This window comes from Cyanistes caeruleus, chromosome 24 (genome assembly GCF_971803275.1).
Source record: "Cyanistes caeruleus chromosome 24, bCyaCae1.hap1.1, whole genome shotgun sequence".
NCBI lineage: Eukaryota > Metazoa > Chordata > Aves > Passeriformes > Paridae > Cyanistes > Cyanistes caeruleus.
In genome coordinates, this window is record NC_141724.1 from 5522075 (window position 1) to 5544241 (window position 22167).

At 44.1% G+C, this 22167-nt stretch overlaps 1 protein-coding gene across 3 annotated transcripts in view; it reads left to right on the plus strand.

Annotated features, from left to right (window-relative positions):
• The window catches only part of KDM5B (lysine demethylase 5B), a 69802-nt gene that overhangs the window by 38990 nt on the left and 8645 nt on the right, over nt 1-22167 (plus strand). For all 3 annotated transcript variants that reach the window (XM_086861979.1, XM_086861978.1, XM_086861980.1), the window contains 15 exons: nt 734-837; nt 2169-2327; nt 2879-2998; nt 3447-3605; nt 4058-4239; nt 7009-7171; nt 8156-8275; nt 9960-10154; nt 10705-10886; nt 11633-11757; nt 12082-12232; nt 16128-16242; nt 18197-18552; nt 19656-19794; nt 21541-21720. In XM_086861979.1, the coding sequence (XP_086718105.1) occupies nt 734-837; nt 2169-2327; nt 2879-2998; nt 3447-3605; nt 4058-4239; nt 7009-7171; nt 8156-8275; nt 9960-10154; nt 10705-10886; nt 11633-11757; nt 12082-12232; nt 16128-16242; nt 18197-18552; nt 19656-19794; nt 21541-21720 (2450 nt within the window). The remainder of the gene's footprint in view (nt 1-733; nt 838-2168; nt 2328-2878; nt 2999-3446; nt 3606-4057; nt 4240-7008; nt 7172-8155; nt 8276-9959; nt 10155-10704; nt 10887-11632; nt 11758-12081; nt 12233-16127; nt 16243-18196; nt 18553-19655; nt 19795-21540; nt 21721-22167) is intronic.

The window sequence follows — 22167 nt, forward strand, 5'->3', positions numbered from 1 at the left end:
TACTTTTAGGAAAGAATTTTGACTTGAAATCAGGAAATTAAACTCATGAATGCAAAAGATAGTATGTTTTGAGGTTAAAGTTCCCATAATATAATTAAATTGCTGCTATCAGCAGTCCTGAGTCTGTTCTCTCCTTAAGAAATAATTATTTGAGACTGAAAAACAATATTTAAGCCATCAAACAGAATAATAAGCTTGTTAATAAATAATTTAGCCAAATAAATACAGGAACCATTTACAACTACTCAATAATTGAAATTACCTAAGCAATCTGTCAGTCTCATTTGTTCATTCAAAATCTTTTTTTCAGTAATTTGTTTAGATTATGGTGTTTGGTAATTTGATTTTTTTTCTTCAGGGAGTCTCTAAGGAGACTCTAAGTCTCCCTCAGGATCAGAAGGAAAAAGCTCTTGGCAACATTCTTTAACACCTGCTCATAATTCAATTAAAATTATTTGAAATGGCATATAAAGTACTGAAAAACTGTGGGCTGTGATAGCCAGTGCTGGCTCGTGGTGGTGTGCTGGGATTTTTGGATAACACTGGCTTTTGAAGGCATTGCAGGGGTTCAAGTCTTGCCCTGCACTGATTGAAACAAGTGTAGGGGGGATAACAGTTCAGCAAATGCCTTGGCATGGTGCAGTCTAGTCTAACAAGCAATAAATAAAACAAACAAAAGGAATGCTAAGCATTGAAACATTTTGTAAAACTCTCATATTTTTTCTTTGCTCAGACAAGGAAATTCGCAGTGTGGTGAAACTCCCTGAGAAGAAAGAACTTTCTGGGGAGCCAGAGAAGGACAAATCTAAAGTCAGATCTAAAAAACCCACCAATGCTGTAAGTACCCCTTTTCTTCCTGCAGCTGCATGTTTTGTAGACATTTCTGGATTTCTCTGGGGTGGGTAGTAAAACCTGCTGTCACTTTGCCACATGGAGGACTCTTGTCTTCTTCCTGGAGCCCCTGAAGCACAGCAGTGTTTGTGCCTGCTGGAATATCAACACTGCCAAAGCTTCCTGCTTCACAAAGCTTGAAATGACAGGATGGTTATTTCATTATCTATGACTAAAGTAACTTGTGTTCTGTCTCCAAAGTACAGTCTCAAAATAAGCTTTTTGAAAGCATAGTCCAGTGGAAGTGTTTCTTGTGTGACCTGATCCCTCCCCACTGCTCTGTAACCTCAGGGGAGCTCTGTTCAGGCTGTGGCACATGGCACTCCACAGACCTGCCCCTAATTCCACAATTTCAGCACTAAATTGGAAGCTTTGTTCAAATGCATCTTAAAAATCCAACCCTGTTCCTGCTCCATCTCTCCACAGGCCACCAAGTTTCCCCCAAAGCCCCCACCTGAAGGCAGTGGTAGTTGTCTCACTTTGGAGAAGATAATGCTGAGATTCTTTCTGCCCATGCTATAAAGTGGGTCTTTCTTAAAACCAAACATGTTATCATTCAATCCACACCTGTAGCTGGTACCTGAGAATGAAGAGTGCAAATAACAGAAGTCTGACACCCTTGTCCCCCAAATGAAAAAAGCCTGTGGGGAGGAGCAGGAGATGCTGCTGCTTTTTTTAGCAACATAAGGCAAGAGGTTCACTCCATCCCAGGTTGGAATGCCTGTTCCTTGGGGCTTGGGAGCTGCTCTGTCAGAATTAAGAGCTGCCCCCCTACCCAAAACTCTACTGGAAGGTTGGTGCCTTCTCTGAGGAAAATAAGAAACACCCCCAGCAACAGGAACCCATTTCTCTCCCAATTTCTGTCTTCCAATGCAGTTGGTCTCAGAGAGGAATGAAACACCTGAGGCTGCACATGGGAAAGGGTTTGTGAGCCCCCAGCAGGTGTTGGGTTATTCCTGTCCAGCCCCAGGTGCTGGGTCATACCTGCCAAGGCCCCAGTGCTGCTGATGTGAACTATCCTGGCTCTCTGTCGAGTCTTCTGGCATTTGGGAAAAGAAAATGCATGGAAGGGCTTGCAGCTCTTGTGTTCTTTTCTTAAATTACAGAGGAAAGCATTTAAACTTCTAAAAGAGTATTCAGGATGTGTTTGTCTCATTTCCATTGCAGATAAAGTAAGAATAAGCTTTGGGAAGTGTCACAGATGAGAGTTACCAAACTGCTTTCACCCTGAGTTACCTTCAGTGCTCCCATTCCTACTGTGGGATTTTGTGTTGCAGGTGGATTTGTATGTGTGTCTCCTGTGTGGCAGTGGGAATGATGAGGACAGGCTCCTGCTGTGTGACGGCTGTGATGACAGTTACCACACCTTCTGTTTAATTCCACCCCTCCATGATGTTCCCAAGGGGGACTGGAGGTGTCCCCAGTGTCTGGCTCAGGTAATCTGGCAAATCACTGCACTTAGGCCAATTTGTATTTTGTGGGTTCTTTTAAACTGATCACAGAAATTGAAAATACGATTTGTTGTTATTTAAGGTTGTTCAAAGGAGGTGATAGAGGTAAAGCTGAAATGAAAACTGGGAATGCTTCATATTGCAAAGGTGACACTTACTGTTTTGAGTCAAAAATTGGTGTGCCTTTGAAGAACATTTTGGATTTTAACTGACACCTTTTCTCTGTATTTAAAATTGGAGTCTCACTGGATGCTTCAGTGTGGTGATTTATGGGTCTTATCCTGTTGAGCTCTACTAGAGTAAGGAGAAATTAGGCATATTAATTCATTAAAATTTATGCAGATTTATAAAAAAACGTAGTGATTTGGTGAATCAAGCAGAGTTTCTTCTTCTGACTCTGCCCTTTGGGAGCCTTTTCATTTCAGTGGTGTCCTTCCTTCTCACCGCTCTGAAGCTGTTAGAGGAGCCCATTTGTGTAAATCTGAGCACAGTGTTGTGTTAATGTGTTATAGAAACAATTACCTTTTCACTCACAGGAGTGTAACAAGCCTCAAGAAGCCTTTGGGTTTGAACAAGCAGCACGGGACTACACCCTCCGCACATTTGGGGAAATGGCTGATGCCTTCAAGTCAGACTATTTTAACATGCCAGTACACGTATGTTCCTGCTTTATCCTCATGTTGTGTAGAGTACATTTTGTGTGCTTAGCTAAAATAGGTAACTCTGGGGAGGGAGGAAGGGAGGGATTCTGGTTTTGAATGGGATGAAATCCCAAATCAGAGATTTGCATTTGCATCAGCGAATCCTGGTTCTTGCTGGTGTTGTGGTTTCTTGTTCCACCAGCTGCTTGTATTTTTATTTGTTTTTTTTCCCACTTTAGAAGTATCTGTAGGGAAGAGAACATTCAATGTCAGCCACTCCTGAGAGAACAGGGCAGCAGCAGCTCCTGGAACCATGTCTCTGCTGCAGTTGTGCTCTTGTTGAAAAAATTTTAAAATGGGGAAAAGCTTCAAGCTAATGGAAGTTCCTCCCTGAGACAGCTTTGATGCACATGCTTCTTTCCTACTTTCCTCAGTACATACTTCCTTTTCTTCTCACACCTAGATGGTCCCCACTGAGCTGGTTGAAAAAGAATTTTGGAGACTTGTCAGTACCATTGAAGAGGATGTGACAGTGGAATATGGAGCTGACATTGCTTCAAAGGAGTTTGGCAGTGGCTTCCCAGTTAGAGGTGGGAAGTTTAAAGTTAGACCAGAAGAAGAGGTAGGTCTTTGAGTTCACTGTGAATGTTTTTATTGCAGCTTTTCGTTTAATAACTCTCCTTGGTTCAAAACACAAAAATGGAACTGGGTTGCAAAGTGTTTGTCTTGTGTATCTGGCAGAGTATTTGAAGAGGAGAACTGCATTGGGGTTTTGAATAAATAAAATTTGTTGTGATCAGCCATTCAAAGCCTAGGTTTATTCTAGTAGTTAATAAATAACTTCCAAACCAAATAAAATCAAATAAAAAAGGTCTCATTTTAACAAAGGAAGTCAGGTCAGGGTTGTGAAAGAGGCAAAAACAATGGAGGGTTTAGTCTTTGAGTCATTGACCTGTATCTTATATTCCTCAGTTGGGAAAAGTGCTTTTCTTTCATTGCTATTGAGCAGTTTTATTTTCTTGAGTTTTTCACTTCCTGTTGTATAAACCTGCAAGTGTTCTGTTCAATTTACAGGAATACCTTGATAGTGGCTGGAATTTAAACAACATGCCTGTGATGGAGCAGTCTGTGCTTGCTCACATCACTGCAGACATCTGTGGGATGAAATTGCCCTGGCTGTACGTAGGAATGTGCTTTTCCTCATTTTGTTGGCATATAGAAGACCACTGGAGCTATTCCATTAACTATCTGCATTGGTGAGTGTGAGGAATAAACTCAGTCTAGGAAACAATCTCCCTTTCCCTATTCCCCTTAATTAGTGGACTAAAAGCAGATTTACAGAGCTCAGCTGTCCTGTTGCAGCAGGGTCAAATCTGACAATGTAATTCCTACATTGATTTACTTTTGGACAAGAGGTCATATTTTGGAAAGAGACATCCATTCCCAGTTTTAAAAAATCCATGAGAGATGCAGCAGATACTCCATCAAATGTTTTATTATACTCAATGTAAACTAAAAACCATACGAGTTTTCTTTTAAAAATCATCCAACTTTCAGCTAGCAGTTCCGGCACGTTTTGTCTGTTAGATGGATCATGCTGTCATAAATCCTTTCATCAAGCCAACACTTGTCAGCTGTAATCAGGACAGATCTTTGCCATCTCTTTGATATTCTAAATAGACTGAACTCCTTGAACTTCTCACCTTACAACAGCTTTTCTAAAGTCTGGATTATGGTTGTCACTCTTTTTGAAACCTGTCAAGCTCTTTCTCTTTCCTAGTTCATACGAGTATTCAAGCAGAATGTTAAAACCACATCCCAGCTGCTACTCAGTGGGTCCTTTTTGGTTGGTTATTTGATTGCTGCTCCTTGAAATAGCATTTTCTGCAGTGCAGTCCAAGAGCCAGTGACTTAATTCACTTGCTTTTGTGGTGCTTACTGTTACAAAAACAAATGTTTGAGTGAGGGTGAGCGAAGGAATGACAGGATTACATGGTAAAAACAGTCTTTTTTGTCATGTGTTACTGCTCTTTTTTCTTGTTGTCTGAGTCTTCAGTCAGACTGAAAACTGTGGGTGGGAGAGGAGGTTGCAGCACAGATTTAATTTCTTCTAGGTGAGTTCTTAGGATGGCTTTCTGTTCTCCATAGTGTTCCCCCAATTGCATTATTGTCTGCAGAAGGCCAGAAGGTGTGTCAGTGCTCAGGTGTACTTGTGCATACACAAGATACATCCAGACACATGTGAAAGTGGCTTGACCTGCTTTCAATTTATTTATCCTCCAGCAGGAAAGTCCTTGATGCCTTTTAATTTGCAGTCTTCTTCTTTATTTCCCTTCAATGCAGAGGTTTATGTCTGCATTAGAGAGCAATGTGCAGATGAGGTTATAGCTGTTCCTGGCCAGAGCAGTCTGAACAATCTGCTACTGCAGAGACAGTGCTCCAAACTCTGAATCAAAGACTCCAAAAAGCAGCACTGGTTTTTGGGAGAGTCCTAGGGATGGTGTGTCCATCCTCAGCATTCCCATGTGCCTTGGAGGAGCCTGTGTCCTGCCTGGTGCAGTGTTGTGAGCAGCTAATCCCAAGTGACCCAGGCTGAAGCAGCAGAGCTTTCCCAGGGTTGAAGACAATAGTCCTCCTAGAGAACTGTGAGTCCTGTCTTAGTTCTAGAAATGGTAAAATGGAAAAAAAACCCAAACCTTTGCTTCTAAAGATGCTTGGAAATAAATAAGATGCCAGTCCTGGACAGAGGAAGAATTGCCATCATTGCTGCTAGTATTTGTACAGGCAGGGATGTGGAATAGTCAGGAAGCAGAACAATAAGAGCTGTGAGCTCCAGTGCTGCTCCCTCAGGCTGCTGGCACCTCCACACCTGCATTAGAACTATCTATTACTTGTTCCTCTCAGGTCCAGAGACCCCCAGTTCCAGTATTCTGCTCCAAGTTTAGCACCTTATCTTGTCACCCATTCCTCAGTGCTGGCATCTATCAGGGAGCAGAGCTCTTGACTAAGCCCAGTCCAGACACAGGATGGTTTTTAGTTGCATCTGTGGCTAGTCTTCCTGGATTCCTAGAGTTGTCCCAGCATGATGGCCAGGTCCAAGGCTGCAAAGTTATTTAACACCCTGTAACAAGTCCTTGTGATACCTTGTGTGTAACTGTCCCTCCACAGTCCATCCTGCTGGCTGTCCTCTTCCCCTGACACGGGCTGTGTGAGTACAGGATTGAGCTCCTAGGGATGAGAGATAGATTTCTGGATTCACACTTCACTCTTTACTTTTGGAATCCTTCCACTTGCTTTGTGATTGATGGAAAAAAAATAACTCTGTTTGGTCAGTTTTAGTCTGCCAGCTCTTCAGAAGTCTTGGAATAAGGTGATTTGTCTGTTTTCCTTTCTAAATATCTTTTCTAAATTCATTTTTTCTAAGGCCTTGGAGGCATTTTTGTCTCAAGTGCTGCAGTGAGCCAGTGTCAGTGTAAGCTTGAAACAGTATCTGCTAGAACACATCTGCATTCCCTTAATTCTCTCAGCTGGCTTGCATTGGGTAAAGGTGGTGCTCAAAGTTCTTTGTTCCTACTCTGGACATGGATTTTCTTTTCCTTTGAAGTCTTGCATAATTTGGAAGTTTGATTTCTACTTCCTATGTGTTGCTTTTATGGCAGCTATACATAACACAGAAAGAACTGGCTTTGGTTGTTGGACCCAAGAGGAAGTTTGTGTTCATGGGAAAAGACAGGCAGCTTATGTTTTGAAGTTGTGCTGGAATCAGCAGAACTTCACTGAGGACTTTTTCAGACTTTTTCTCCCTCCCCCACAATATTTGAAGTACCTGCTCAGAAGTGTAGGCAGTTAAAAATAGGTCTGGAGAAGATGGACCTGTACAAAATGCAAAGATTCAGGAAGGTACAGAACCTTTGCATTCCTTCCTGGTGATATACCCTTCCTTTGACATGGTGTGTTTTAAAGCAGAAGACTAAAAATGTAACTTAAAGTTTGCTTATATTTAACTTTTTTTAATAATCTTGCAGGGGGGAGCCTAAAACGTGGTATGGAGCCCCAGGGTACGCAGCTGAGCAGCTGGAGGATGTAATGAAGAAACTTGCTCCAGAGCTATTTGAGTCCCAGCCAGATCTCTTGCACCAACTTGTCACCATAATGAACCCGAACACTTTGATGGCCCACGGGGTGCCTGTATGTGTCGGACTCCTGTGCTACTCCCCCAACCCAACCCTCTTTGATTGGAACGCTACTTAAAGCTGATAATTGAAGCCACTTTTATGACAGAGGTGGTGTGGTGGTTTCCTTGTGTGTTGCATCTTCCTTATCCACTATAATGTGCCAGTGTGAACAGATGGGCAATGGAATTGTTGCCTTTGGAACCAACTGGCAGACTCTTCTCTGGAGATCTATCTTGGATATTTCTATTTCTGTGTCTCAGCTGGAAGGTTTAGGCTTTACCTTTGGAACAATGGCAGGAGCTCTTGTATGTCTGTTCAACCAGACACTGCTTTTTGGCATAGAGTTTCTGTCAAGGGCCCAAACCCCATTCTTCCTTTATTTGTCATCCACATTCTCTTATTTTTCCTGAATAAGTCCTTTGGTGTTTAAAAAACATTTTTTCATCAGATTTCATCTTACTCCATACTAGATTATTCATGGGAATTATGTCCCTTTACAACTTAATTGGCTTTTGATGAGCTGACCTTGGGACTTAAAGGAAAATCTGGAAAAAGTAGGAAAATTTCTGGCGTCTCCTGTGGTAGCCTCCAAAATGGAAAGATGCAGAAAGACCTGCCTGCTTTCATGCTGACTGTTTAGCCCCAGCAGTCTTAGATGAATAATAATATGAATATTAAAGTTCCCAATTTCTCTTCCCCTTCAGCTGCACATTGGAGAGAGCTGGATCTGTGTTGGCCCTAACCCTGAGGTGTGAGGAGCACAAGGCCCAGCCAACCAGCCTAGAACTGTTCAGAGTGGGGTGTGGCTGAGTGGAACCCTTGGCTTTCCAGGGTTTTACATGGCACTTTATCAGCTGCCAGTTGTAATTCCTGGGCTTATGGTTTGAAACTCTCAGGAGTCCTCACAGAAGTTACTGCGAGTTGGGAGTCCATGTTCTCCTTGCAGCTGCCAGCTGTGTTTGGGTGTGAGCTAATGCTGGCCTGTGTGTCCCCTCAGGTGTACAGAACCAACCAGTGTGCTGGGGAGTTTGTGATCACCTTTCCCAGAGCTTACCACAGCGGCTTCAACCAGGGCTTCAACTTTGCTGAAGCTGTGAACTTCTGCACCGTGGACTGGGTATGTTCCAAACCAGTTTTTCCCTAAGTGAGCAGTTCCAAAGCTGTTCCTAGCTGGTGTTCAGCTCTGATTTATTGCTGATGCACAAATCTAGGCCACAGATCAGAAGGAGCCTGTTGCTGGCAGCATGGTGTTTGCTGAAATGGTTTGTCATGCACTGAACTGTGGGCTTCCTCTGGTTCTGAAGATTTGGTTTTAGGATTATGTATCAGAGCTGGTGTAGCTTTTGCAGCAGGAGGGAGGCACAGTCCTGTACATGCCTGGAGTATGAGATGCACCAGTACTGCTGGAGTTTGCTCAGTTTTGTGTCCCCAAATTCCATCTCAAATCAAAAGCCGGAATGAAATTTTTCAGTTTATTGCGCTGGGAATTCTCTAAGAGGTGCTTTCTGCAGCTGGAAATCAAATCCATCTTGCATATCTTTTCTGCTTTAGCTTCTGTGATAAAGTCAGAAGATACATGTAGTACATTAATAAGAGTTAAAGACATTGATAGTCCTCTTGGGGTGAAAAAAAATAGGAACTGCACCTCATGTGAGAGCATCCTCTTAGGTAGCAGAGGTGCTCCAGGTTTTTGTGGAAGAGTACCTTAATGAGAAGAGAGCAGAAAGTTCTCCAGTTCAAATGGAAGATTTACAGAGCAGTGCTTCACTCAGCTCACTGAGCCAGCAGAGATGGACACACGTTACCTGTTAATAACATTACAGTTAGCAGGTAGAGTTATTGAATAAGATCTTTATCTTTTTTAAAATAAACACAAATGGTGGACAGTTGTTCCAAAGTTACAAGTAATTTTACCTTCATAGCAAATGATTCAGATGCACAGTGCTGTCTGATCTCAGAGAGATTCTTCAGAGATTCTGATATTTCAAATTACTTATCTTGTGATTTTTTTTTTCTCCCCTAAAGGTCTTGGCTATTCATAGGTGTAGCCAAACAAAAACATTGTTAGATGTAAAAAAACATTACTTAGAAGAGGGAGATGACTGTTATTGCAAGAAAGCTTTCTGCTCTTGACTGTGCTCATGTGTCAGTTGGTTTGGTTTGGTTTTTCCTCTTGTTCTTCTATGAGCTTCACACTGGACCCAACAATAACATAAAACATCATTGTACTCGGAGCATTCCTGTCTGCCTGGCCTTTAAATGGAGCTGAGTGACCTGCCCAGCTCAGGATGAGCTGTGTGCTCTGCCTGCTGCCAGTTAGGGCCATCAGTGCTCCCTGAGCCAGCAGTTTCTCGTGCTGCAGCACAGTTCATGTCAGCAGAGAGAAGGCCCAGGGTGCTCTGCACCTGCCTGGGATGGGGCATCCCTTGAGTAGAAACAGGCCAGGCTTATTTACTTGTCCATTTGATACTTCCGTGGCCTCAGTGCATTTTTATCTTGGGTCTTCCTGAACCCACTGTGGTTTAGTGATTTAGTAACCCTTAATTACAACCTCCACAAGAGAGGGCTTGTCCCTCAGCTATACAGCTCACACCCGTAGAGTCCACTGGGAAAGAGCCATAAGCATTCCTGGTGTGCACAACTTGGGATCTTGATTTCTCTAGTTTTACACTCTGAAGTATTTCTGCTGGAAGGATTTGCCTTAGCCTTTCCTTGTGGCAGTTTTTGGTTAGTAGCACACAGAGTGGGTACCTTGATGTCATTTCCCATGTGCACCCCCTGATGCCGTGTCTGCCCCGCAGCTGCCCCTGGGCCGGCAGTGCGTGGAGCATTACCGGCTGCTCAACCGCTACTGCGTCTTCTCCCACGACGAGATGATCTGTAAAATGGCTTCCAAAGCAGATGTCCTGGATGTTGTGGTGGCATCTACAGTCCAGAAAGACATGGCTATTATGATTGAAGAGGAGAAGAGGTTGCGTGAGAAGGTTGATAAACTGGTGAGTTGTAGGAAATAATGGTTTGGGTGGGAAGGGACTTTAAGGGTCATCTTTTTCCATCCCTTGCCATGGGCAGGGACACTTTCCACTAGACCAGGTTGTTCCCAGCCCTACCCAACCTGGCCTTGAGCACTTGGAGGGATGGAATTCATTATAATGAATGCAGTAACAGTTGAAACAGTGATGTGAGAACATACTGGTTCTTGTACTGGGGTGTCAGAGGCTTAGAGGTACCTAGTCCCTTCCTACATTGTGGATTTCAGGGGATATCTGGGTTAAGAATCATTGGTCATGCACCTTATTTATATATGTACCTGCCCTGTAATGTTCTTCAGAATGTCACTTTTAAGGTAATATTTGTACTTCCAGTCATTTGGTCAGGAAAGCGGAATTTTTCATTAACCAAGACTTCTGTCTACCTGGGTTGAATATCTTATATCTAAACTTCATTATTCATTTGATAAACTTACCTTCTGATGTTTTAGCTTGGAATAGCCTTCCCTTTGTAACAGTCACTTCTTCACTGGGCTTTGATGTGACACTCTTGCAGGGAGTGACTGACTCGGAGAGGGTGACGTTTGAGCTGTTCCCTGATGATGAGCGACAGTGCCTGAAGTGTAAAACCACTTGCTTCATGTCAGCAGTTTATTGTCCCTGCAAGCCTGGGTTGTTAGTGTGCTTGTACCACATTGAGGACCTCTGTTCCTGTCCCACCTACAAATACAAGCTGGGGTAAGCTTGAAGTAGTAGCTAACAACGTGGTCTGGAGATAGTATTGTCTGTGTAGATACACAGTAGTGTCTGTGGTTTGGTAATCTCTGCTGCCAGTGGGGCTGGCCTCTGTTTCTGTTTCAGTCCTTTGCAAATCCAGTGCCCCCACAACAATGGGACTGTTTTGTGCTCACACACAAAATGCTCTTCAGCATTCAGCTCTTCTTGCTCTATAATGGCAAAATTGCTGGCTAAGTTAGTTTGCATTTTATTTATAGCAACTGGGTCACTGTCCCTTAGATCCAGTCCTTGCCAAGGAGTATTGTTTTGCTTTTTGGAGCTTTCCTTCTCATTGTTAACTTTCCTGTGCTGTTTAGTACATCTTTTGTCCTACATGAATGTAGCACGCTCTAAGACAGTGTCACAATTCCTTAATTGTCCCATAGAAATTGCTTTTTGAAGCAATTACAGGTTTGAAATTAAAAGGAACACAGTGTGGTTGTAAGGTCTTAATTTTGTAACCCTGAGTGCACAGAAGCTTATTTCTCTTTTGTATGGACCAACACACCTTAGAATTACCAAATGGTTTGGTCTGGAAGGGACCTTAAAGCCCATCTCATTCCATCCATGCCATGGGCAGGGACACCTTCCAGCAGTCCAGGTTGCTCCAAGCCCCATCCAACCTGGGTCCTCATACTGGTGCCCTTCCTTCCACCCTCGTGCTGCCCACGGTGTTGCTGGAGGTTTGAGTCGTGTGCTGCCCGCAGGTACCGCTACACCCTGGAGGAGCTGTACCCGATGATGAACGCGCTCAAGATGCGCGCCGAGTCCTACAACGAGTGGGCTTCCAACGTCAACGAGGCCCTGGAGGCAAAGATCAACAACAAAAAAAGTGAGGATCTTACCTACAGCCTGTAGCACATCATTTAAAAGAACTAATTTTTCAGTTTTTTGTTTCTGAACTGTAGTAACTTTTTTCTTATGTGACAATCAAAAGAAATCATTTATCACTTCATGTATTTAAGTAAATATTTGAGCTGTTACAGTCCCAGAAACGATGCTAAGTTGTCTCTGTGTGACAAGACTGTAAATCACTTTGATACAAAGTGTAACTGAAGTACAAATAGAAATAAATTTAATGTGTTGTGTTTCTAAGCCTTACCATGGAAAATCCATCACAAAGGGAGCCTTCTTATCTTAATGTCTTTCCCAACAGGTCTCATCAGTTTTAAGGCTTTGATAGAAGAATCAGAAGTGAAAAAGTTCCCAGACAATGACCTGCTGCGACACCTCCGGCTGGTGACGCAGGACGCGGACAAATGTGCTTCAGTGGCCCAGCAGCTGTTGAATGGCAAGAGACAGACCAGGTGAGTTCCACTCCATGTCTACAGCAAAATTGGGGCACCAGAGATGGATGTCAGTGGCCAGTGATGGATGCTAGTGCTCTGCAAGAATTGAAAATTAAAAGAATCTTTGTCTCCTCAGCAGAGCTATCTTTGACAGGGAGATTTGGCTTTACTACATGTAGTAAGTTAAACATCCTGAGTTTTCAAATCTCTTCTTCCTCTGTGTTTGACAGTTAGTCTGTAAATTCATTTTAGTGTTCCCAGAAAAGAAAAGATGGTGTGGTATGTCCAGAAAAGTCTCACTCAGCAAGATACAGTCCCCTTGTCTTTGTGCTGTGGACACTGTAAATCTGTCCATAGTGCAGGTGGTGTTGTATTCATTACTCTCTGTCTTGTGGAAAAGCAAAGTGCTTTGACTCCCTGAGCTGCTGCTGGTTGGAATGTTGTATGAGAGCTCTGAAAAAATGACTACTCTTTACATCAAATCTTTTAGACAGGTTATTTGCTCAAGGGATTTGAAGTAGGGCAGTTTTCTTTGTGAACTGCCTGCTGGTCCTGCAGGTACTCCATGTCTGAAATTAGCTGAAAAGAGCCAGAGCAGAAGGCTAAGGCTTCTCCTCATTGCACAAGTCTAGTTGTGCCTGTATTGATGTAAGAGCCTTTCTCTCAGGGTTCACCAACTACTAATTTCTGTTGTGTCATTCTTCACCCATAGATCCCAGACTGGTTTGGGTTGGAAGGGACCTTAAAGCTCATCCTGTTCCACCCCCCTGCCATTGGCAAGGACACCTTCCACTATCCTGGGCTTCTCCAGCCCTGTCCAGCCTGGCCATGGCCACTTCCAGGGATGGGGAAGCCACAGCTTCTCTGGGCAACCTGTGCCAGAGCCTCACACCCTCACAGGGAACAATTCCTTCCCACTATCCCATCTAATGCTGCCCTCCTTCAGCTTAAAGCCATTGATCAGGGCACCCAAACTCACCATGGGCACATTGAGCCTTACAGGATGGTGATTTCTAAGAAAATGTTGCATTTATGGACGTGGAGAACAGTATGGCTCATATCCACCAATCTTAAGTGTGAAGTACTTCAGAAAGAATTGATTGTAATTTTTCCCATTTGGAGAATTTTCACCCATTTCTGCTGCTTTGAACAACATGGTGTTTTTTGGAGCAGTTGCCTTTTGTGCTGGTAGAAGTGCACATGTATGGTTCCTGCATGTCACCTGCCTCAGAGGTCATGGAGCTCATCACTCCTTTGTTCTTGCAGTACTTTGAAGACTGGCTTGGTAGGACTTAGGGGATAAAGTGTTCTGCTGTCACACTTAGACATGATTCTTGTCTTCCTTCCTGGTGTTCCCTCTGTAAGCCTTTGTTGTAAGAACTTGATAAAAATTCACTTTGCTGTCTTGCACACACAGAGGATGAAGCCTCTGTCACAACAACATAAAAAACTGCAACAGGGAATGAAAAATTCCACACTCCCCCAGGCACGTCTTCTGCCAGACAGGGAACTTGAACCTAGAGATTTGAGGCACCATCATCAAAGGACTTGTCCACTTCTGATCTCCTCCTTCATTTGGTGTTGAGCCAGCTCTTCTGGCATCCCCAGTCTGTGCCCTCCTATCCCTGGTGCTTGTCCATGTTTCCCAGTGCTGAACTGGGAGCAGCAGCCAGGCCCTTCCCAGCTTCTCTGTGCCACATGGGTCCTTCCTGCACTGAATGTGTCCCTGACTTTATTTGGCCTGGGATGAGCTGGGAGCAATTTTTGTCTTCATCTCCTTAACTAGGTCTGTTCTTTTGTCACCATGAGAGGCTCTCAGCCTTCCTCACAGCTGGGCCTGCCAGCTCCTGCAGCATCCCAGACTGTGACAAGTAATTGACCCTGTGCTGCTGCTGTACACAGTGTCAAGGCAATGCTTGCATTGAGATTCTTATTTGCTTTAGAAAAGGTTTTAATCCTTCTCTCACCATTTCTTCTTGGATCTTTTTTGGCATGTTTCTGGGAAAAGTCCGTCTTCACATCTTCATAATTTTTAGGAGTTTTAAAACCCATGTTACTTGATTATTTTTTTTCTTATAATGTTGAAGTGGAGAATGTTCACAGCTTTTGAAGGAAGATATAAAGAAGAGAATTATCTGCTTAAAATCTTACTACATGTTACATTACATACAGATTCATGTGCCTGAAGCTCACATCTGCAGGATGCTTGACAACCTCCATTATGCCCAGTGCCAGGTGTTGGTTAGGAAGGATTGTGGATTCTGCCTAAAATTTGGTTTGTGCTGTTGGCAAACTTTCTACAGTGGACTGAGCATTTTGGTCTGATCCCGAGTTTGGAAGACTTGTCTCCTATAGGAAGGTTGTCCCTGTCAGTCACAGCAGTCAGTGGCACTGGGGAATCTCCTCCAGTACAGTAAACACAGCAGTTCATGGGTAATAAAGCATAGCAAATCCTGTGACTCCTGCTCACCAGCTCCTTTGCAGTAGCTGAAGAGATGCAAATGAGTTGTACATCCCTGTTTCCTCTGGTTCTCTCAGTGCTGGGTGATTAAACCCTCACAGATGCTGGCTTGGAGATGTTCTGTGAACATCTGGATGGGGCCAGAGCACCGTGTGGCCCTTGTTCTCCTGGCACTGGAAGGCAGCAGTGTTCCTGCTGCCATGTTTAACCCCTGCCTTCTCTAGGTCTTCTGAAACCTATTCTGTGCCTTAGAGTCTCTGAGAACTTGTCCTTGGAGACCTTTGTGATTAATAACCCTGGACAGACATGGGTTTGGCTTCTGTCAATGGTTTTTCCTAGGCTTATGTAATTTCTGGTTTTCAAAAACATCTTGTGACAGCTTTGTTTAGATATGTGTATGTATATAAATATTTATGTATTTAAAAACTTGTGCCTTTTCTTGAATGACACTGTGGAGCTTACTCAAAAACCAGTAGAACAAAGGAGCCTGTAAAGAAACCTGTGTTGTACCTGAGGCTTTGAATTCATTTTATTGTTCAGCTGACTGTGGGGTTTGGAGCTCCCAATGTGATCCTGTGTATCTGTTAAAAATACACATTTTTAACACAGAATAGTAAATTAAAATTTATTTTGTAGTGTTCACATTCCAGTCATGCTGGCATATCCTGCTGGGCTGTTCTCCTCTTTTGTATAAATAACACACTGTGGATTCAATTGGAGCTCGCATTGTAAGGGATCTCTTTCCTTTTCTGTTCAGGGTTCTCAGATCTCATTAATACTGGCTTGAGTTTAGAGAGGCTTTTAATACTGGGCAATTTGTTAACACTTCTAAGCCACTCATTTGATTCAAAGCTTTTAGATAAAAATAAAAATGCTGATTTCAGTGTAGAGAGGATTTTTCAGAAGTGCCTACACAACCTGTCAATATAAAACCCATTCAGAATTGGGATTTGTTCTCTTTTGGTGTGGGCATGGGCAGAGCTGACTACAATAGCTACTGCAACATAACTGAATAGTTTATCCACAGTTGCTTTGTGTTCTGGAAAAAAAAAGCTTAATTTTATTCCATAATAACCAGTTCCCTTCCACGGCTGAGTAGTTGTTCCAGAATCCTATTTAATATGAGTGTTTCAACAATAGCCCATTCTGCAGTGGCAGACTGAGGTTTCCCACGTGTGTGAGCCCTGGGCTGCTTGGATGCTTGTGAATATTCTGCTATTCCTGAAGAAGGCCTGGCTGACATGAAATCCTAAGGAGATGTCTGGGAATCAGAAAAAATCCCTGAACGGTTTGGGTGGGAAGAGACCTTAAAGCTCATCTTGTTCTACTCCCTGCAGGGACACCTTCCACTAGCCCAGGTTACTCCAAGCCCTTTCCAACCTGGCCTCAAAGTTCAGTGTTTTATCTTTATCCCTTCAGTGATAACAGGAAAGCTGGTGGGTGTTGTTGCAGGTACCGCTCCGGGGGAGGGAAGTGCCAGAACCAGCTGACGGTGAACGAGCTGCGGCTGTTTGTGAGGCAGCTCTATGCCCTGCCCTGCGTCCTCAGCCAGACACCACTGCTGAAGGTAACCTGGGGAAGCCTTGGGAGGGGAGCAGGAGCATTTACAGAGTGATGGGTTTGCTCTGCCTTCATCTCCTAGCTCACAGTTTGCTCCAAGAGTTAATACCTGGGCACTGGCAGGCTGGGCTGACCTGTGCACATGGGATGCTGAAGAAGGGAGCTCTGACCAGCTGCTGTTTGTGGTCAGCAGAGTTTTATACTGCACAGGCAAATCAAACCATTCATATTGTATGAAGGACTGTAGAGAAGGAGCAGGATCACCTGGGTAACTGCAGGTTAAAAGTTTGGGTCAATTAGCTGATCTGCTCTTACGAGTAAAGCCAGGTTAATCTGAGAACATTCAAACTCCCCAGTGCTCTGAGGGACAGCTCTCTCATTTTTACCACTTTCCTTCTTTGTTGATCCAGAATCAGCTTTTTCAGTCTTGTAATTAGATCCCTCAGTGCTCTCAACTCACATTCCAGGAAACCCCACAGATAACTCCAGCCAAACCCAGCCCAGGCTGGCCAAATCCTCTCTTTAGCAGAGAACCTGCTGCTGGCAGGAGTCAGATCACTGTGAATCCCGTGACCACCAGCTGTGCTGGTTCTGTGCTCCCCAGATGATGAGCCCTTAGGCAAACTGAAAGCAATTCAAAATCTTGTTTCAGAATTTTCCAAAATATTCCACGTCACACTGAGGGGCAATTAAAAAAAAAAAAATTCTGTGCATCTGCAATTCCTGTCTTAAGGAAGGGTTTTATATATTCGTGACACTTGAAACCTGGAGATGCTGTGTCCAGCCCTTGAACTGTCCCTTAAGTATCCACCAACACCGAGACACCAAATGGTACCATGTAAATGAATGGGAATAAACCAGTTTAACTCAACTTTGCTGCCTTGGAAGCTTTATTTGCCCTGCAATCTGTGGATCAGATTCAATGCAGTCCTATTTACAGTTATTTGTTCATAGCACTGAAGCTGTGAAGTTATCTTGCTGCTTGAAAAGCAGAAATTTGGAAATGCCAGACATGCAAACAGTTCCTCTCCATCTGGCATTCCTGAACAGGGAAATAACAAACACATATGGTCAGAGTATTCCTTTGTATCATCCTCAACAAGCCTCAATTCTGTGTCATTGTGCAAATATTAGACTGTTGATATAAATGACCAACATTACTGGAGATAGGTTCATAATTCAGTCTATCTCTAAAAAGTGTTTTATTTCCATGCTGGGGGAGGTTCCCCACCCTGGGAAACAGCTTCACTGGCAAAATGCCAAGATGTCAGCTGTGAGGGAAGAACTTCCTGCAGGAACAGCATTTCAGGCAGTACTGGGCAGGTTTCTCCATACAGAATAATCCCAGCCTTCACTGTGGGATTGCTCTGGATGACTGTCCTTTATCCTGGCGAAAGTGCAAACAGCCCCAGAAATACCTTTTGGGGCAATGAGCTGCTGACTGCATGGAGAGAGAGAGAGAAGGTGAGCCCTGCAGGAGAGAGTAAATGCCTGTGGCTCACTGGGACTATGGGGTCCAGCTCAAAAGCCTTAGTAGTGCAGCAGAAATGAACTCCAGTACCTCTGTACCCTTCCCAGTGTTTTGCAAAGTCTTCATGCTGTTCCTCAGCTGCCTGAACCATTCCAAAACAAAGCCAGACAGCAGCAGCCATGGAACACTCAATTTCCCTTTACATCCTTTCTGTTCTTCCAAGCCCTCTTTCTGACACCTCTGGGACTGGGATTGCCTTGTTCTGGGATACCCAAACTTGCAGCCACCTTACATATGAGGAGGTGCTGGCAACACTGTGTGTTGAGGACACTGTTGGAGTGTCCCAGCCCTTGGGATAATTTGCCATGTGCACTGTGTGCATTGCAGCAGGGCCTTGCCAGGAGCCTGTGCTCTCATTGTTAACCCCATGGTTAACTTTGCCGCTTCCACGGTTAAGTGACTGATTTATTGTTGCATTTGTGTATTTCAGGATCTCCTTGACCGTGTGGAAGCTTTCCAACAGCAAAGCCAAAAGCTCCTTTCTGAAGAGATGCCCAGCGCTGCCGAGCTGCAGGAGCTGCTGGACGTCAGCTTTGACTTTGACGTGGACCTGCCGCAGCTGCCGGAGCTGCGGACGCGGCTGGAGCAGGCGCGCTGGCTGGAGGACGTGCAGCTGGCCTGCTCGGAGCAGAGCTCCCTCACTCTGGATGACATGAGGCGCCTCATAGACTCCGGGGTGGGGCTCTCACCCTACCCTGCGGTTGAGAAGGCGATGGCGAAGCTGCAGGAGCTCCTCACCGTGTCCGAGCACTGGGATGACAAAGCCAGGAACCTGATAAAGGCCAGGTAGAGCTAAACATAAGTTTAGCTTTTTTGTTTGTGTTTTGTTTTGTTTGCATTTTGTAATTCTGAGTTGTTTCAGAAGGAAGTGTCCTGACTCCTGGAGGGACTCCCCTTTGTTCATCCAGTTCCCAGCATGAGGGCAAAGCTTGTGCTGGAAGGGACGGGGCTGGAGGAGGGGGATGAGGGATGGAGCGGTTTAAGGTGTCAGGGTTGCCTTGCAGTGTTTGTGTTGCTCAACCATCTTGTGTAAATCCTCCTTATGCCACAGGGAAGGGGTTTAAGATGCCTCTTCCTTCTTTTCCACCTTCCCCCCTCCCCAGTTTCAGGTGTTCAGATGAAGCTCAGGTAGGTTCCACCAGCAGGTAAAACTTCATAGTCCATAGAGGTCCATGTAGGACATTTCTCACTAACAAGGATGAGATTTTTCCAGATTAATTGGTGCAGGGAAGGAGGAAATAAGCCAAATACATCCTTACTAAGAAAAATTTTCTTGTGTTTTTTACCTTCTGATTTATAAAGTAAAACAGAGGAAAGCACAGTGTACTTAAAAATTAGGGATGTGGCACAAACTTATGTGCCAGGTTTCATCCCTCAAGATTCCTTTCTTTTCTTAATTTTGTCATACTTGGAGTATTGGAACATTTTTTACCCACTACTAACCATAGTGTTTTAAGACAACTTCATATAGGGCATTACTGACTATGCTTGGGTTTAACATTCAGTAGAGAGCTGTGTTGTGTTTGTACCTCACCAGAACCTCAGAATCAAACTGGGAAACATAGAAAAGCCAATTTCAGGGTTTTAACCTTCTAATGCAGAATCTCTTATGTGGTCCTGGTCTGGAGTTTGGTGGGTGTTTGTCTACCAAAAGTTAATAAAAGATAAATATTCCTTAAGTCCAAATGTGAGAATATTCCTAGTAGGAATCTAGAGTCAGCAAACACATTTTTAAATCTCCCCTGCACCTGACACCCCAGCTCTGCTGGGTGCAGCCAGTACTGAACATATCATCAGTTGGTGTGAATCTCTGATTTTAATAACCCAGGTGAGTGGAAGAGCCAGCCCTGTAAGCAGCATCTCACATCTGGGCTGTTGTGTTCCCCCAGGCCCCGGCAGTCCCTGAGCAGCCTGGCAGCAGCAGTGAAGGAACTGGAGGAGATCCCAGCCTACCTCCCAAATGGAGCAGCACTGAAGGATGCGGTGCAGAAGGCCAAGGACTGGCTGCAGGAGGTGGAGGCTCTGCAGGTACGTGGTCCTGGCTGTCACCAGAGCCACCCCACACCCCATGTTGTGCTCCAGTGTTGCTCTGATTGAGAGCAGCCAGTCTGGGATATTGGTTACCTTCAGCCATGGAGCAGCTACACTCACTGCCCTGATTCTTGCTTCTGTTTCTGATCTGTGTTCCTTCACCTTTGCACCTAACTGCTTGCAATAAAGTGTATGAAACAGCTGTTCACAAAAATCTGAAGTTAAAAAGTTACTGCATTATGGGACTTAACCTTAAGGGCACTTTTGTAGCATCTCCCTGTTAATCACATTTTTGTGTACTACACTGAGATGCAGATACAGAAGTAGTTCCTGGCTCAGCCTTGCGAGTGCTCAAGCCAGGGGTCAGTGGGACTGTCCAGATCAGACCAGGGAGGCACTGGGATAGCCCTAATTTCACATTTTGGTATAAATTGCCAAATATTTTCGTTTGTTCCCCTTTTTTTTCTATAAAGTGAGCTCTAATCTAGCTTAGGGAAATTTTCAGGCCCCTCTGGCCTAAACTGGGCTTTTGATAAAAACTTCTTTTGAACTTTTATTTTAAAAACTAATTTTCCTGGATTTAAATATTTTGAAGGAATAAAATTCATATAATACTAACTTTTATTTAAGGGCTGTCTTGAAAGAACTTGAGTGATTTTTTTTTTTTTCCTGGCATTTGCTAATTTCTTGGTCTGGACTCTGAAATTCTGCCTCCTGAATATGGAAAACTACTTCTGTCTGTGCCAAGAATTTTTGCTTCGGTTCTGTGAAGGTTTTGTTAAATGCCTGCAGTCACTGTGACTTGCAGGAAGTTCTTGGCATCAGGACTTTGAAGTTGTTAGAGGTGTTGGGGTTGTTTTGGTGATTAGTTCTCCAGTCCCACATCAACTGCCTGTTCTAGAAATTACCTTTGGAATTACCTTTTGTGCTGCTTTAGCTCTGGGTGTGTGGTATCTGCATTGCCTGAGGTGTGGGGTGCCAAGGGAATGGCTGGAGCTTGCTCCCAAGTGGCACACAGGATATTGGAGGTGGTTCTCACTCTTGGCCTGGCACAGCCTGGGTTAAATTTGTCTTCTGGTGCTGTAGCTCCCTACAGTACCTGAAAGGAGGCTGGAGCCAGGGGAATCACAGTTTCCTTCCAGGATGAGAGGAAACTGCCTCAGGTTGCACCTGGGGAGATTCAGGGTGGATGTTGGGGAAGATTTCTTTACTGAAAGGAGCCTGCCCAGGGTAGAGTCACCACCTTGGAGGGATTTAAAAGATATATGGATGTGACACTTGGGCACATGGTTTACTGGTGGCTTTGACAGTGCTGGGTTAATGACTGAAATTGATCTTGGAGATCTTTTTTCAATGTTAATAACTATGATTTTATGATCTCAGAATTATTTTGATTTTCTGCTGTGAATGCAGTGTGAGACTGGAAGGCTGCTTATATTGCTGGCAGTCTCTGGTTTTGTTCTCTTTTCTTTTTAAAGGATCATTTTGCATGTGTATTCTTGCTTCCCAGCCCCAAAATGTATTGTTAGTTTTGTCTGGTAGTCAACGACTAAGTGCACAAACAGCACAAATGTTGAACTGATAGTGCAGGTCACTGAGCTGTCTGAGCATTAAATTTTACAATTTATTAATTTTACAATTAAATTAAATTTTACAAGCTCTGCCCTGAATTCCTTGAGTGTCTGCTTTGACTTGGGCAATGTCTTGGGTGCATCCAGCATTTCCTCATTTCCAACCCTGCAGGTTGGGGGCCGTGTGCCTGTGCTGGACACGCTGGCGGAGCTCGTCACGAGAGGTCGATCCATCCCAGTGCACCTGGATTACCTGCCCAGGCTGGAGGCCCTGGTGGCTGAAGTGCAGGTGTGGAAGGAGTGTGCAGCAAACACCTTCCTGTGCGAGAACTCTCCATATTCCCTTCTGGAGGTGAGAGGTGTGGGCTGGGGATGAGCCTGGTCAGTCATGCACAGGCAAAAGGGCTCAGTGTACACCCAGGAAGGAGCAGTAAATATTGAATATATTTGCAGAATTGCTTTAGGATTACATTTTAATAGCAACTTTTGTTAGTGATGTATACTTCTAATAATAGTTTTAAACTTCTAAAATGCTTAAGATTTAGCTATGTTTTCTCTATTCTTCTTGCTCAGTGGCTAACAGGAGCAGTCAGTGCCAGTGTCTAACATTTTCCCATGAATATGGGAATACTGACAAATTTGTGGCATTTCATCCTTTGCTGCCTCTCCTCACTTCCAATAGGCCTCCCAAGCTGAATATTGCTGGTTTTAACCAGTGCATCAGACCAAGCTGCAGGTGAACAGGTTCCTACCTGCTCCATCCCCCTCAGGATCAGGTGGGGCTGTGTTTGCCACCCCT